The sequence below is a fragment of the Haliotis rubra genome, unplaced genomic scaffold (genome assembly GCF_003918875.1).
Source record: "Haliotis rubra isolate DU_JTF1 unplaced genomic scaffold, ASM391887v1 Scf258, whole genome shotgun sequence".
Classification (NCBI taxonomy): domain Eukaryota; kingdom Metazoa; phylum Mollusca; class Gastropoda; order Lepetellida; family Haliotidae; genus Haliotis; species Haliotis rubra.
Window position 1 is genome coordinate 92,548 of NW_025766647.1, and position 17,367 is coordinate 109,914.

The window sequence follows — 17,367 nt, forward strand, 5'->3', positions numbered from 1 at the left end:
CATTACACTCAGCTACTTGAACTGTACACAGTCAAACCAGGAAGTTGAAATGCAAATTGATATCATGCTACAAATAGCACGTACAGGTAGTGGTTTGTGTTTTCTGTGTCGACCCAGTGTGGGCATGTGAAGCGTATTGATCCGAGTCTCCACAACAACGACGTTTTGTCTGCCTCAAATGCGAGCAGGGTTGTCTTACATGTCATTACAGTGTTGTGCAGCATTCAAATAATGGGCATTAAAGTTTTTAGATTACTCTTGGTTTGACAAATGCTTCTTGTATTGCCTCAAGCATGACGCCGAGTATGGTGGTGTATTGGCTCAATGACGTCTTTATAGTGCTACTGTTCGCCTGAATGCGAATCACGGTGCATTGTGAAGATTCTTTCTCTAGTTATGTTGATATATAAGATTTTGATTTTGACCAGGAACACAGACTGCGCTAAACTGCCCTGCTTACTATTATAACGTTTTGTTTATTTTAACATTATAAATATAAAAACTGAACCTTTATTCATTCATGTGTAAATTATGCTTGTTAAGTTTGCACATTATGGTGCATACAATTTGGCATTCTTAAGTGTAGATGAAACTTAACATATATATGTGCAAAGGCTTGGAAATATAGAATATATTTATAACATATACAACATATATATGACATTTACCATCAGCGCCCGTGTAATAACCTGGATGGAGGACTAGGCCGATGTGGTGTGTATGTATATATACAGTAATCTTGTGTTGTATTAGCAGTGTAGTGGACTAGGCCGATGTGGTGTGTATGTATATATACAGTAATCTTGTGTTGTATTAGCAGTGTAGTGGAGTAGTAGAGTATAACGATATAGGTCATTAATAATCTGCATAACGCAACTGATACGTCTTGCCAAAGGACCTGATTCAGCTGACCACGTCACAAGAATACACACTGAGTCTCACATTCCCATTTGCTGCAGTTCTGTTAAATGAATGGAAGGAATGTAGTGTGGCATTCCGGTAGAAAAGAAGTTTGTTAGGTTTGTCTGTTGCCTAACGCTGCCCTGGAGTTGCATGGTGGCAGTATACACAATCTAATCTAATGATATCCTGTGATGAACATCATCAGCATCGATACACGTAAATGGGATACGATGACCAAGTAGCCCGATACAGTTAGTCGCCTCTAACGACTCAAGTTAGACCTCTAGTTGGGACCTGTATTCTTACCCGCAGTCTCTGAGGGTGATGGCTGAAAGGGAAGCACGTCATGTTAATGAGAAGGACACGGGCTGTTCGTTCTATGCGTTGATTGTGCTCAGCCGCAGTGGAAGTGTTAGTGCAAGAAACATATATGTTAAAAGCAGGTGTAACACGCTATAGGGTATGTAGTGGAACATCTGCGAGTAAGAAGTTGTTCCTAAGATCGTAATATATTTGTTTGTTGTTGTTTTGGGGTGTTTTGCTTTGTTTTTATTTGTAGTTGCACATGGCAATAATCAAACACCATACAGCGGATTGTAACCACTCAAAAACATCGATGTCATCACTTTTCTCAGTGGTCCAGTTCCTATAATTGTCACAGTGACCTTGCCCTTTACACCAAGTGGAGTCTGTAGGTATTCAAGACCGGTTACTACACTGGCGTTTTCTGTTTTACAGAAATGAATTTACACAACGTCCACATAAACTGCACATGGCCACCTTTTCTGCGGCCATCTTCTAATCTTTAACCAACATATGATCAGCTCCCACCATTAAACGAGCCATCGTCCAAATTGATTTCACAGAATATCTTCTAAAGTGTTTGAACTGTTCGTTCCTTCTGTAGTATTAACATCAGCCAGGTCATTCACGTCAATCAACCGGTTTGTCTGCACCTCTGCACGGCTCCATGGCAACCTGCATGACACAAAGACAACAGCTAATTTTTGGACGTATGTAACACAATCATTTTCACTGCCAACGGAGATAAGGAAAGCATTGCAAGGTGTATTATACAACGCCCAACAATATCATGAGGCCACATTGATCGTTGTATCGTCCTCAGCAAAAGGTAAATCGACATCCAAAATTTCGCCGTCCCTAAAACATAAGCTATACTTTCGGTACCATGTGCATAACTTTAACCATCATCAACAGCAGTAATCGAACATCTGCATTTGTTAACCTATACATGTATATTTCAATTAATAGCATTTGCCGTCTCATATTCTGTTTCTATCGGATATAGTTACTGTAAATTGAACTGGATATAGCACTGGAACAAAACAGGACCTAACACGGATCCTTGCGGGACACCGTGTTTGATGATTTTCAGGGCTGATGTTACACCGTTCACTTGCACACGCATGGATCGGTGCTGATTAGAATCGTAATTTGTCGAGCTACGTGATAGTGTGTTAAGACACTCACTTCCCCTGCTTCAGTAAACAGAGACAGAGACCGAGAACAAGGATGAGTAGCACGCCAACCATGATGGTGACACAAATATCGAGAACACTGATATTGGCAGGGTAAACGGGACACGACACAGGAACCTGCCTCTTTAATTCTGAAAAAGAAATAAGAACGAAACGTTTGATTGTAAAAAGCAAAGATATAGTACAAACACATCAGGAAATACGTATACACATCGGGTAATAATGGATATTACATGTGGGTAAATCTCATGAAATTTATATAGAGTACAAGCGACTAATGTCAAGGACAAAAGCGATTATATTGCACAATGGTTAGAGCAGTACTTGCAGGCGAGCTTCCATTTCAATGTGGTGCAAGTATACTAAGACAATTAAGTGAATCATCCATCTTGTGTTGTCACCAACTAATCGTTAAAATAATTTGCAAAACTGAATTGACTCATTCAAATCTTCATGCCAAAGTTATACAAATGAAAACGTTCAGATAGACGAATGTTCATGTTGTCTTTAACAATAATCGGTTCCCAAAGTTCGTCATGATGAAATTTGAACACTGGAGACTATTTCAACGTTTCAAACTGTAGCATTACTTGATATTTGATATTTGTTACACATATATGTAAAGGGTGGATCGAATAGATTCAGATCCTGTGACAGAGAAAGGAAGGTTATGTGATTGATCATATTCCTGTTTGTCCTGTCAAGTGAGTGCTGTCAACTCGGTTCCAGAGAGGCATTCACCTACGACCTGTAGGTCGAAGAAAACATAATTTTACATGTTACTGCCAAGCTTTAGTTAGACAAGTCCTTCATCAACCTGAAATGCCATAGATATCCTTGAGATCTATCTTGCCACACCAAGAGATCTATGTAGATTTAAGCTAAAACCTATTTTTGTTACCTTGGGTACAGTCTTCCCCCGTCCATCCCGACTTGCATCCTGCCTCACACCGGCCAGTGTCACGAGGACAGGAGACTAACCCTCCCTCACACATCCGGGTACTGCAGGTACCCTCGCAGTTAGCGCCGTATTCCATTCCTTGAACACATTCTGTCAACAGGGAAGAGCATATCATGTAGCAAGCACTTCTCTGGATCTGAGAGAAAGGCACTTCTCCGCCGTGAAACATTTCACATGAGGACGAACTATCTCACCTTGTGTGCAGTCCGCGGCGGACCATCCAGCTCTACATCCACCAACACACCTGCCTTGTTTGACATCACAGCTGGAGTTCAGCTTACACTGGCGGTCCGCGCACGACTTCATACAACTGGCTCCATATCGCTGTCCTACTCCACACTCGTGTCCTGTTGGAAATGTCATGACACCCGGTGCTTAAAATAAAGCAGAATAGTGCTCAGTGTATTCCGTAACAGCTGACTGAACAGTGGCATAAATACAGATTGTCGGTTAGAAAGGGGTCAACAGTCAAATATGTTATATTTATTTGGGATGTTGTTCAGTAAACATGTTCCGGTACGATTATCGGACGTTTGGGGTTGAGGGCTATAAGTCAGTCAGCTAATCGTCATCAAACAAAGTCAGCGATCTAAGTAAACTCACCCAGCCACCATAGCTTCTACGAAAGGGAAATATGTCAACTGACAGTCCAAGTGAGTATATTTTTAAGCCGCTTTTAGCAATATTCCAGCAACATGACATCGAGGTACACCAGTGATGGACTTGAAATATTGTCTTGAGAACGACAAAATAGGGTGACTGTAAAACAAGAGCCAGGGCCGAAAGCGAGCACCAACTTGAACAAAGCAATCTTAGCATAGAGACCATTATTGGAATTGTTAAAGTGGTGTTACTGGTATTGTCAGTTTGTGAAGGTGGGTTCTAAATTTTACCTCTGTCTTGTGCTCCTGACCAAACAGTCCACCAGAAATTGGCTTCACATAATGTACCAAGGGGTGGAATCAAACCGTGACGAAGCACGACGAGCAAACACTTTAACCACTAGGCTACCTCATCGTCCCTAGTCTAGAAGACGTTAGTTTGGTATGGATACAGTATGGGTTCGAATCCCGAACCGGGCTCAACTAAATAAGTACAGGAATCTACTTTACTGATAAAGTGTAAGCCATAACGTATGGTATCCATGGCCAGCCGATCGGGTTTCTTCTGAAGTTCTCTCTGCGACGACTTATACATTCCAGTACGCCTTATTTGTTGCTATATATTTGGTACGGATCAGATGACTTAACTAAAGTTTGAATTGCAATGCATTTTAGTGAACCTGACTAACCGGCTTGTAATACTGGGTTAATCACGCTTTAGTAATTACGTGTCAGAGAAACCTTACTCAACATAGCTGGCGTCGGTGCTGTGGTCTGTGTGGCAGTCTGCTGGTAATCTTCACTTGTCTCGATGTTCGTCACCCACACCTGCACCTCGGCAAAGTCAAGGACGGGACCATTTTTATTATTTGCCTTCTCTGTGTAGACAGTCAGGTAGCGCCAGTTCCCAGGACAGGTGACGTTCAGGACGTCGGGGATGTCGGTCCCATCACTGCATCCTCTGACACTGTAGCATAGATTCCCCTCTTTTGGGGAAGATGAATTTCTTAGAGACGTATACAGCTGTATACCGTCACGTCGACTCTTGTCTGGAAAGAAATACACCAGGGATATACCGGCAGGAACAACATCCCCTGAATTACTGACTATCATGGAAGAAAGTTAATAAACACAAAGAATATGTTTTGGGGTGTGTTTTTTGAAACAGAAAAATATTTTGATGTCAATGAAGCACTAACTGATCATGGGCGTGACTGTCCTCGTGAAATGCAATGCCAGTATAGTTGCAGTGATAATAGCAATAAACTACAGTGATAATACTGTTCACCCAGCAGACAAGGTTCCAAAGCATCCCTAGGGTGGACACCCAGGCTGATATTATGATCTGTAACACAACTACTGCTTTTGATGTAACATTAGACGACCGAGCCGTGCCCCTGTCCCCTACATAGTCTTAAATATCCTCCAGAAATTTATATGCCACGCTAGAAAAAACTATTTGGTCCCAGTAGCATCCATATGACTATTGCCCCCGATACCATCTACCGTATACTAACACGTCACGTCCCTCTGCTGATCCTGACAGTTACACTGACTGAGTTTAGTTTTACGCCGCTTTTAGCAATATTCCAGCAATATCACGGCGGGCCTGACAGTTACAAAGCAACACAACTACGAAATTTGTCTAGAACAAATACAACTGCCATATAACAATATGCCTTCAGTTACATCGTGAACAATGACTCCTGATGTTACTGATGCATGTGTGTACCGTCCATACCTTTGGTGACTTAACTGGTGATGTATAAATATTGTGTACATGTACTGACCTCATAACAGTGACAATACTTTTACCGACTTCGAGTATGTAGAACCTCAGTGACCATGACCCTACAGTTTTATGATACACTGGCAACGTTTGTTTGTTGTTTTGCAGCTAGAGGGCTGCGGGCTGCGGGCTGCGGGCCTTAAGTAATCAATTCTGCATTTTGTGACCAGAAACTGCTTAACGATATCGTTCATTGCTTCCATTTCATATATGCAAAAACATTTACTAAGTACAGTTTTCTTGTCAACATTTCGGTACTTACAGCTCATCCGGAAATAGATATTAACTTGAGGTGATGATACGACTGTCTGTAGGTCCACCTTCCACCAAGCTGTTTGCTGGTTGATATCAGTGTGGATATTTTTTCCCCAGTTAAATGGGTGTATAGCTCCATCAACTGCTTGACTGGCAGGGGTGAAGGGTTGCCAGGATGTGCTCATCCAAGCTGGTTTGTTCAGAGCAATGTTTTGCCTTTTACCTGTGAAGGTAATTTTGCCTTAGAATGAAAAGATGAATTCAGGATAAATGAGAACATCAGGAATGGTTATGGCATCGTCGTTAAGTGGTCAGCGTGTCAATCTGGATGCGACAAGCAGCCGGGGACTGCAGTTCATTTTTATATATCTTTTTATATGGATTATTAAGCAAATACTTGCACTATGACAATACCACCCTGTCACAAGAAGCCTTTGTCCTCAAAAGCAAATAATGATATTTGAGAATATTCTCTATGATAGTACAAACATACCATTTTTGTATGGAACCACATTGATTAGGTTCTTGTATGCAACAATAATGATACAAGGAGCAACATAATACATTTCAAGAAATATACATCAATGTATCCAGAAGAAACACATCATAGAGAACAGGACCTAGATTTTCGAAGCTCTCATAGTGTTTAGATAGTCATTAAAATTAACTTACGACTATCTTAGCTCCAAGAGAGCTTCGAAAATCTAGGCCCATGCTGAGAGATGAGGATGTGACAAAAGACTCAGAGAGTAAGACGTTTACGTCATGCCATAAATGGTGATACTCTTAATAAAAGGGGAATGTTAAAGTGAGTGAGTGAGTTAATATTTATCCTCACATCGGCAATATTTCAGCCATGTCGTGACGAGAACATTTTACAATTATATTAAAGATCAATAACGTTAAAACTTAAAAAACCTGTACAAAGAACAGTAAAACTACTAGTGTATCACAGATAACCATTTAAAACTAGCAATTAAATCTAAACTATTGGAACTATTAATGACAATACAATATAAAAACAGGCTATAGATTGCCAACGACTGAAGGTAGATCACCACACCAGGGATCATGGGGACTTACAGTACATTTGCTTCCTGCATGGACCCTAGCTGGATTTACACCATCCCCTCAGCCGTTAGCAACGTAGACAAATCTAGCCACACATTTGAAAACACACATATTCTACGATTAAAAATGGCGGAGAGTTTCAATTTACTTTGAATGCTTGTGGACTTACGTATCCTCTCAGGAGGACAATAATTTTACAGTACTTTAACACCCCTTGAGGATACAGCCACTAACAATCTGAGTTATTAATTCAAACTTCCAATCATAGAATATTTATCTATTTACAAATATGTTAACAAATCTATTTTTTTTAAGATACAATAATTAAATGAGAACTTATATTACTAAAAAGATCCTTCATAGTTCGTGATTTGAAATAGATATCCCTTGTGATTGAATATTCAACACAGTCAAGCAGGACATGCTTGACCGTGATTCTTTCATCACAAGGGATACAAAACGGAGGATCCTCACCTTTCAATAGGTACTCATGAGTATATCTTGTGTGGCCAATACGACATCGTCGTATGATGACCTCTTCAAATCTGGACTGACAACCCAAGTAGGTGTAACCGATAGTTGATTGCATGTAATTTATTGATACCTACTTAGGTGTCCCACTTCTTTTGCATCAGATCACTGATGTAAGTTCTAATGCTAGCTTTGTAATCAGAGTATGGAATAAGAAGTGGTGTCTAAGATTTGTTGAGTGCTGCCTTGGCAGCAAAATCGGCCATTGTATTCCCAGAAATGCCAACGTGGCTGGGTAACAAACAGAAGACGATGTCGTATTGGCCAGTAGCAAGATCATTATATAATTCAGTAATTTCGATTAAAAGTGGATGTTTGCAAGAAAGATTTTTGGAAGCCTGAAAGCAAGAAAGAGAATCGGAAAAGATTATGTATTGTTTTTATTTACGGTGTTTATTAATATATTTCAGAGCTGTTAATATCGCGTAAGCTTCTGCTGTTAAAATAGAGCTGTTATCAGGCTAGAAGAGCAAGTGACAGTGACACAAGCTACTGCGCCATCATCCTTAGACGCATCTGTAAATAAGGATTTGTATGTATTATATTGATTTCTTAATTGACTAAATTCTTGTTTATACTGTAAGTCATTAGTTTCTGACTTTTTAAATGTGGTTAATGTTAGGTCAACGTGTGGCCTAACCAATTGCCAAGGTGGAGAAGAAAGCAAACGGGAAGGAGAGATATTTTTTAGCTCAATGCCGGCAGCAGAAAGGCAAGGTTTGACTTTTAGCCCCAGAGGCGGAACAAGAGAAGACTTTTTATTGTATAGATCCTCATAAAAAGATTCAAAACACAGGATTTGACTCATTTGAATATAGTTTTGTTACATACTACAAGGACAATTTTATGCGGCGTTGTGTAAGAGATGGCTCATCAGCCTCGACGTAGAGACTGTCAACAGGAGAAGTTCGAAAAGACCCAGGACAAAATCAAGTAGTTGTAGGTTGCTTTTGCAGGCTCCACCATAGACAATGGAGCCATAATCAAGTTTGAAACGGACCAGTGATCGATATAGATGGAGGAGGGTAGTTTGATCCCCTCCCCACTTAGAATTGGAAACGACTTTCAACAAGTCAAGCGGCTTCAGGCATTTAGTTTTAAGGGATTTAATATGTGGTAGAAACGTTAAGTGTGAGTCAAGAATAATACCCAAGAACTTGGCCCCCTTCACAACTTTTATGGGTGTGCCATTTAGAGATAGTTCAGGGTCTTTATGCGGTCTATATTTACGGCAGAATTGTATACAATTAGTTTTGGATTTAGAAAATTTAAAGTCGTTTTCAAGACACCATTTATTTATTTTGTTTAAACACAACTGTAGTTGCCTTTCAACAGTATGCATATTTTTACCACGACAAGAAATATTAAAATCATCCACAAAAAGTGATCCATCGATTGAATAATTTAAAACCTTGGAGTGAGTGAGTGAGTTAATACTTAACGTCACTTAAAACCTTGGATAAACTGTTGATCTTGATGCTAAATGAAGTCACAGACACAATACTGCCTTGTGGGACTCCCTGATCCTGAGTGTAATGATCAGACAGGGTAGATCCCACTCGGACTTGAAATTGTCTGTCATTTAAAAAGTTAGCTATAAATTGAGGCAAACGGCCTCGCAATCCGAAGCCATGTAAATCTTTTAAAATGCCATATTTCCACGTTGTGTCATATGCTTTTTCAAGATCAAAAAAGATAGACACAGCGTGTTGTTTATTAATTAGAGCATTTTAACAAATGATTCTAAACGCACTAGGTGATCGACAGTACTTCTGTTTTTACGGAAACCACTTTGTATGTCTGTTATAAGGTTATTAGTTTCCAAGTACCAAACAAGTCGATTATTTATCATGCGTTCCATGGTCTTTCAAACGCAGCTAGTTAGTGAAATTGGCCTATAATTGGAAGGATCAGTATGATCACGTCAAGGTTTAGGGATGGGAACAATTATAGCATCGCGCCACGACGAAGGAAATTTTCCAGATGTCCAAATATCATCAAATATAGATAAGAGCGTCTCTAAACATGATTCTGGTAAGTGCTTCAGGAATGTTTGGCCAACGTCTCACCAAGTTTATTTGCAATATCTGATTTATCAGCCAATAGCTGATTCCCATCTTTGAGATGGTGTATACTAGATTTAGAGCCCTTACCCTTGATTTTCTGGATCATATTTCACACCTTTGATATCGGTGTGCGCGAATTATTTTTGATACATAGTTTCGCCAAGATTGGCGTTTACTTTGCTTGAAAGTACGCCGTGCTTTGGTGTTTAAAATTTTAAATCTGTCCAAATTGTGGACCACAGGATGGCGACGGAAATAGTGCTCGGCTTTCTTCATTGCCTTCCTAGCCTGTTTGCATTCATTGTTAAACCATGGTTTTCGTACGTGAGGAATTGCAGAGGACTTTGGGATACACTCGTCAGCTATGTTATTTAGTTCATCTGAAAAGCATTTTATGGCATCAGGAATGTCATTAAAAAGTTCAGGATTTAGTTTGTCAGCAGAGAGAGTTTCATATAAATGCCAGTTAGCCTTTTTAGAATTCCATCTTGATGATGGAGAAACATCAGATGGATTCACGGGCTTTAGTATTGTTGGGAAATGGTCACTTCCACAGTGGTCGTCGTGGACTGACCATTCGAACTCACTCAGTAGGCTGGAGTCAGTAATAGACAAATCAAGAGCTGAATATATTCCTGTGCCAGGGTGTAAATACGTATTTGAGCCGTCATTATAAATACATAAATCATTATTTGAAATAAAATACTCCAGTAATTTACCTTTGGAGTTTGTATTGGTGCTACCCGAGAGTGGGTGGTGGCCATTTAAATCCCCCATGATTAAACAGGGTTTAGGTAGTTGATCATAAAGAGCTTGCAGATCAGCTAGTTGGACCGACGATGAAGGCGGAATGTACAAAGAGCATAAAGTTAAAGGCAACCTGTAATGTAAGTCGAACTGCAACGACTCGAAGATTTCTTTTAAGTGGAACTGAGCTATGGATAACATTGTTCCTCACCAGGATGGATGGTCCGCCAGAAGCTCTTTCAACCAGAGGAGAAAAATAATGATATGCAATCAACTGACAGAAGTCAAAGTTATCTACCTATTTCAGAGAGGTTTCTTGGATGCAGAACGCTGACGGTTTAAAATCTCAGTTGAATAACTGTAAATCGTTTAAATTAGTCCGGAGTCCTACAATTCCATTGAATTATAGCTGAAGACATTATTTCTACCCCTCACCTTCCTTGAGAGTGACAAGCTATAAATACGACCTTGGCTATGGTTGGACACATCCATGGCCTCAAGTGATCCAAACTTATTATATAGTTGGACCTGGTCATTGGACCCCTTCGGAGGTCTGTTGCTTTGATTTTTCTTATTGATTTCATTGCTCGGTCTGGATGTAGTTTTCACATTTGATTTCGCATTTGAGTCTGATTTAGATACTTGTTTCTGAGAAGCAGATGAATCCTTCTCGGAAGATGCCTTGGTCTGAACAATGGTTTGTACACTGGAAGTTACTTTTGGAGTTTTTGCCTGAATTTCAGCAGACAGCAATGTGGGAGCTGATGTTCTAGCCCACGTTTAATCCGTTTGACAACCGACTGAACTGCATTAAACGTGTTTTGGTTTAGAGGCCTGAACAGAAGCAGAAACAACGGTAGCATAACTCGGGCCCGACTGTTCTTGTGCTAGAACAATCTGTTTTGCTTCAAAGAACGAAACGTTTTGCTCATGCTTCACTCGTGAAATCTTTGATTGTAGGAAGGACATTCCTTCGACGAGGAAGGATGGCAACCAGAGCAGTTGATACATACAGGTGTTTTATCACAAAGGGTACTGTCTTGGCACGCTCCAGCACATCGTTGGCATGCAGCTGGATTGTGGCAAGACTTTGACTCGTGACCACACTTTTGGCAATTATAACACCTTAAGGGGTTGGGGATAAAAGTATCAACCCTTAGGTTGCAATATCCTGCTTTCAGAGATTTTGGATGCATCGAGAGACAAATTGTGAACAGGTAAGTGTTTGTCTTGAAGACATCATTATTCTTTTTTACTGTAAATCGTTTGACGTGTACGTGAGTAACGCCTTGGAATTGCAGTTCAGTAACGATGTCAGTTTCACTCATGTCAGACAGGCAATGTCCAATATCACGGACGATGCCTTTGCTGGTATTTAATGTCCTGTGAGGGGACACCTCCACAGGAACATTTGCTAAAGACTTTGTTTTGAGCAGAATTTTAGACTGTCTTCTTTCCTGCATTCGATTAGCAGGGAACCAGATCGTAACTTTTTGATGTCTTTCCCCTCCCCAGCCAAACCTTCAATGACCTTTGACACAGCAAAGGGATTTAAATGAGAGGGCCACCGTCCGGGGCACACATCACAATGAAATGAGGCCTATTATTAGGGTTATTGACAGTTATGTGCGCTTCATCATCTGAAGACAACGAATCATCAGATTCGTGTGAACGTTTTTTCAGTGGGGGTGCCATGGTAGAAAAATATATAAGTTACCCTCCTAGCTCCCCACCCACCATGGAGTGTCAACAAGGACGATGCCTCATGTCTGTGGATCTCCAGCAGACGGCACCAAGGATACTAGGAGGGTATGCTCAAGCAGAAAATCTCTTGAAAAGATAAATCCCACATTATCTGGGCATTAAGACTCTAGGCAAAGTTCATGATAAACATATTACAAAACCAATTAGTGTAAAAGAACAAAGGGTGCCAAGACCAAAATTCAACAATTCCAAATCACATTTTGTGCAATTACTTATAATCAATGCACAGGGCTTGGCAGGACCAGCCGATTGATAGAACCGGGCCAGTTGTACCACCCGTCTAGGTGAAGTAAGGGGCGAAGTGGTGTGTTGGGCAAAGGAACGCTGTTCCTGGAACCAGTGCCCTCAACCACCAGACTCCCGTCCTCCACTGACACACGGGCGCAACCCACGGCAAACGGGTTGGTGGACCAAATATACCCCCGGGTCCACAACGGGGGGTTAAAGAGCGCTTAGCGTTACCCAGCACCCACCACGAGGAGATGGCTCTGCACGGGTGCCTGGGGAATGTTAAATGATTGCTGGGTAAGTTATTTGAGATTCGAAAATTCGGCCAGATAACACTGAGAAGACGTCTAAAGTAGCTTGTTGAAAACCAGCTTTTTGACAATTGAATGTAGGCAAAGGTCCCAGTATGACGAACATAAAGGTAGTGACATTATTTATACTACTTCACACAGGGAGCCGGTAGTAAGTTCTAACAAAATGAGTGAGTGAGTGAGTTAATATTTTAAGTCACATTGGCAATATTTCAGCCATATCGTGACTATAAACAAGTTACAATTTTACAATAAATAATGGTAAATTCTAAAAAACCTGTCAGCGAAGGACAGTAATCTAACAAAATGAGAGTATGGTGTGATTTATTGGCAAATAATCTATATAAAATATTACAAATATTACGAATTATATGGGAATAAATATTGTTATGTGGCCAAAAATGGTATTTATGGTAGTATAGTGATTGCTGGGTGGTGGGTGGTGGACTATGATATTCGAATGAGGGGATGGGGTAGATTTAACTGAAAAAGTAGCTTTAAGAATGGTGATAGTGACAGTTAACGCCCTGATCTTGAAGAACATTTAAACAATTACAGCTGTGGTTAAGACTGGTCACTGCAGCCACTAGAGGAATGATGGAACTTAGATATAACAATGACGATATTGCATTATACCAACAATCTTTGAAAGTTAACCTCATTCCCTTTAAGACTTATACCCCTACGTTTAAGACTGAAGTAATCATTTTGGTCATTAGCGAAAGCTTTTGCAATTGTGTTAAAATGGATATCATGGAATCCCGACTTGACTTGGCAGCGATAGTATTAAAGTGGTTTCTTAAAGAAATTGTTGTAAAAGAACTACGCTTTCGGTTTGTAGGCAGGTGATATCGTGGGAAGTAAGGTTTTGGTAAAGTAGCAAGATGAGCAGGATTCTGTGTTGAGAGAGAACATAAGCACGGTGGTACTATCATGCAAAAGGAACAACCCGTGATGACTCCTTGACCATCAGGGCAAGTGAGGGCTAGTAATGAAGCGCTATTGACAAGTACAATTACAAGTATCGCAGTTACAACGCATACCCTATCTCAAAGTAAGTACAAGGAAATATCCCATGTGGTACCTTTCTGGAAGACCAAAAGGTACCACACTCAAAGATAAAAGTTGAGTGTGGTTATACGGTCAATCTGTTAACGTGGACATATATTAACATAGACGATTCTTGCGTACTGATGTGGTCGTAAATGCTGTTGTAACATATAGTCTAAGATAAATGTTGTTGTAACATATAGTCTAAGATAATTGTTGTTGTAACATATAGTCTAACATAAATGTTGTTGTAACATATAGTCAATGATAAATGTTGTTGTAACATATAGTCTAAGATAAATGTTGTTGTAACATATAGTCAAAGATAAATGTTGTTGTAACATATAGTCTAAGATAAATGTTGTTGTAACATATAGTCGAAGATAAATGTTGTTGTAACATATAGTCGAAGATAAATGTTGTTGTAACATATAGTCGAAGATAAATGTTGTTGTAACATATAGTCAAAGATAAATGCTGTTGTAAATGCTGTTGTATAGTCAAAGATAAATGTTGTTGTAACATATAGTCGAAGATAAATGTTGTTGTAACATATAGTCTAAAGATAAATGTTGTTGTAACATATAGTCGAAGATAAATGTTGTTGTAACATATAGTCAAAGATAAATGTTGTTGTAACATATGGTCTCAAAGATAAATGCTGTTGTAACATATAGTCAAAGATAAATGCTGTTGTAACATATAATCGAAGATAAATGTTGTTGTAACATATAGTCAAAGATAAATGTTGTAACATATAGTCAAAGATAAATGCTGTTGTAACATATGGTCTAAGAGAGATGTTGTTGTAACATATAGTCAAAGATAAACGTTGTTGTAACAATGGTCTTAGAGAGATGCTGTTGTAACATATAGTTAAAGATAAATGTTGTTGTAACATATGGTCTAAGAGAGATGCTGTTGTAACATGTAGTCAACGATAAATGTTGTGTAACATATGGTCTAAGAGAGATGCTGTTGCAACATAAAGTCAAAGATAAACGTTGTTGTAACAATGGTCTTAGAGAGATGCTGTTGTAACATATAGTCAAAGATAAACGTTGTTGTAACAATGGTCTTAGAGAGATGCTGTTGTAACATATAGTCAAAGATAAATGTTGTTGTAACATATGGTCTAAGAGAGATGCTGTTGTAACATATAGCTAAAGATAAATGTTGTGTAACATATGGTCTAAGAGACATGCTGTTGTAACACATAGTCAAAGATAAATGCTGTTGTAACATATAGTCAAAGATAAATGCTGTTGTAACATATAGTCGAAGATAAATGTTGTTGTAACATATAGTCAAAGACAAATGTTGTTGTAACATATAGTCAAAGATAAATGCTGTTGTAACATATGGTCTAAGAGAGATGCTGTTGTAACATATAGTCAAAGATAAACGTTGTTGTAACAATGGTCTAAGAGAGATGCTGTTGTAAGATATAGTTAAAGATAAATGTTGTGTAACATATGGTCTAAGAGAGATGCTGTTGTAACATGTAGTCAACGATAAATGTTGTGTAACATATGGTCTAAGAGAGATGCTGCTGCAACTTAAAGTCAAAGATAAACGTTGTTGTAACAATGGTCTTAGAGAGATGCTGTTGTAACATATAGTCAAAGATAAACGTTGTTGTAACAATGGTCTTAGAGAGATGCTGTTGTAACATATAGTCAAAAATAAATGTTGTTGTAACATATGGTCTTAGAGAGATGCTGTTGTAACATATAGTCAAAGATAAATGTTGTTGTAACATATGGTCTAAGAGAGATGCTGTTGTAACATATAGTTAAAGATAAATGTTGTTGTAACATATGGTCTAAGAGAGATGCTGTTGTAACATATAGTCAAAGATAAATGTTGTGTAACATATGGTCTAAGAGAGATGCTGTTGTAACATGTAGTCAACGATAAATGTTGTGTAACATATGGTCTAAGAGAGATGCTGTTGCAACTTAAAGTCAAAGATAAACGTTGTTGTAACAATGGTCTTAGAGAGATGCTGTTTTATCATCCAAAACTGTGTTCCACAGGAGATATCGCTTGTGTGAGATCAAACGATATCTCCTAGGAGATATGGTCGCTTTGACAGTAGATTTGTACAATGCCCTGACAATGCTATGACGTCATGTACTTGATGACATCACAATGCTATGACATCGCTGCACTGCAAGTGTAATGGCAGTACCATGTTAAGAGATGTACATTTTTCATTGAAAATTAATGAAGAGTGATTTTGGATGATAAATAGAATCTCACCCTCGTGTCTTCTGATATGTAATATATATCACACTCGTTGATAAAGTAAAAATATCCTCGGCTAAGCCTGGGATATTTGTAACTTTATCAACTCTGTGTTGATATAATTGAAGAAAACACTGCTTGAGATTCTCTATGTAACATATAGTCAAAGATAAACGTTGTTGTAACAATGGTCTTAGAGAGATGCTGTTGTAACATATAGTTAAAGATAAATGTTGTTGTAACATATGGTCTAAGAGAGATGCTGTTGTAACATATAGTCTAAGATAAATGTTGTGTAACATATGGTCTAAGAGAGATGCTGTTGGAACATATAGTCAAAGATAAATGTTGTTGTAACATATAGTCGAAGATAAATGTTGTTGTAACATATAGTCGAAGATAAATGTTGTTGTAACATATAGTCGAAGATAAATGTTGTTGTAACATATAGTCAAAGATAAATGTTGTTGTAACATATAGTCAAAGATAAATGCTGTTGTAACATATAGTCAAAGATAAATGTTGTTGTAACATATAGTCAAAGATAAATGTTGTTGTAACATATAGTCTAAGATAAATGTTGTTGTAACATATAGTCAAAGATAAATGTTGTTGTAACATATGGTCTAAGAGAGATAAATGTTGCAATTGTAACATATAGTCAAAGATAAATGTTGTTGTAACATATAGTCGAAGATAAATGCTGTTGTAACATATAGTCAAAGATAAATGTTGTTGTAACATATGGTCTAAGAGAGATGCTGTTGTAACATATAGTCAAAGATAAATGTTGTTGTAACATATGGTCTAAGAGAGATGCTGTTGTAACATATAGTTAAAGATAAATGTTGTGTAACATATGGTCTAAGAGAGATGCTGTTGTAACATGTAGTCAACGATAAATGTTGTTGTAACATATGGTCTAAGAGAGATGCTGTTGCAACTTAAAGTCAAAGATAAACGTTGTTGTAACAATGGTCTTAGAGAGATGCTGTTGTAACATATAGTCAAAGATAAACGTTGTTGTAACAATGGTCTTAGAGAGATGCTGTTGTAACATATAGTCAAAGATAAATGTTGTTGTAACATATGGTCTAAGAGAGATGCTGTTGTAACATATAGCTAAAGATAAATGTTGTGTAACATATGATCTAAGAGAGATGCTGTTGTAACATATAGTCAAAGATAAATGTTGTTGTAACATATAGTCGAAGATAAATGTTGTTGTAACATATAGTCGAAGATAAGTGTTGTTGTAACATATAGTCGAAGATAAATGTTGTTGTAACATATAGTCTAAGATAAATGTTGTTGTAACATATAGTCAAAGATAAATGCTG

At 38.5% G+C, this 17,367-nt stretch overlaps 1 protein-coding gene across 2 annotated transcripts in view; it reads right to left on the reverse strand.

Annotated features, from left to right (window-relative positions):
- Window positions 1-494: 494 nt before the first annotated feature.
- The window catches only part of LOC124279860, a 28,667-nt gene continuing 11,794 nt past the window's right edge, over window positions 495-17,367 (reverse strand). Inside the window, exons 2-7 of one of the 2 annotated variants that reach the window (XM_046715735.1) lie at window positions 6,017-6,232; window positions 4,712-5,014; window positions 3,558-3,737; window positions 3,304-3,453; window positions 2,395-2,533; window positions 495-1,881 (exon numbers count right to left, since the gene is read on the reverse strand). In XM_046715735.1, the coding sequence (XP_046571691.1) occupies window positions 1,764-1,881; window positions 2,395-2,533; window positions 3,304-3,453; window positions 3,558-3,737; window positions 4,712-5,014; window positions 6,017-6,232 (1,106 nt within the window). In that variant the 3' untranslated portion in view covers window positions 495-1,763. Of the gene's footprint in view, window positions 1,882-2,394; window positions 2,534-3,303; window positions 3,454-3,557; window positions 3,738-4,711; window positions 5,015-6,016; window positions 6,251-17,367 lie in introns of both variants that reach the window. The other variant, XM_046715734.1, reaches the window with a different exon arrangement.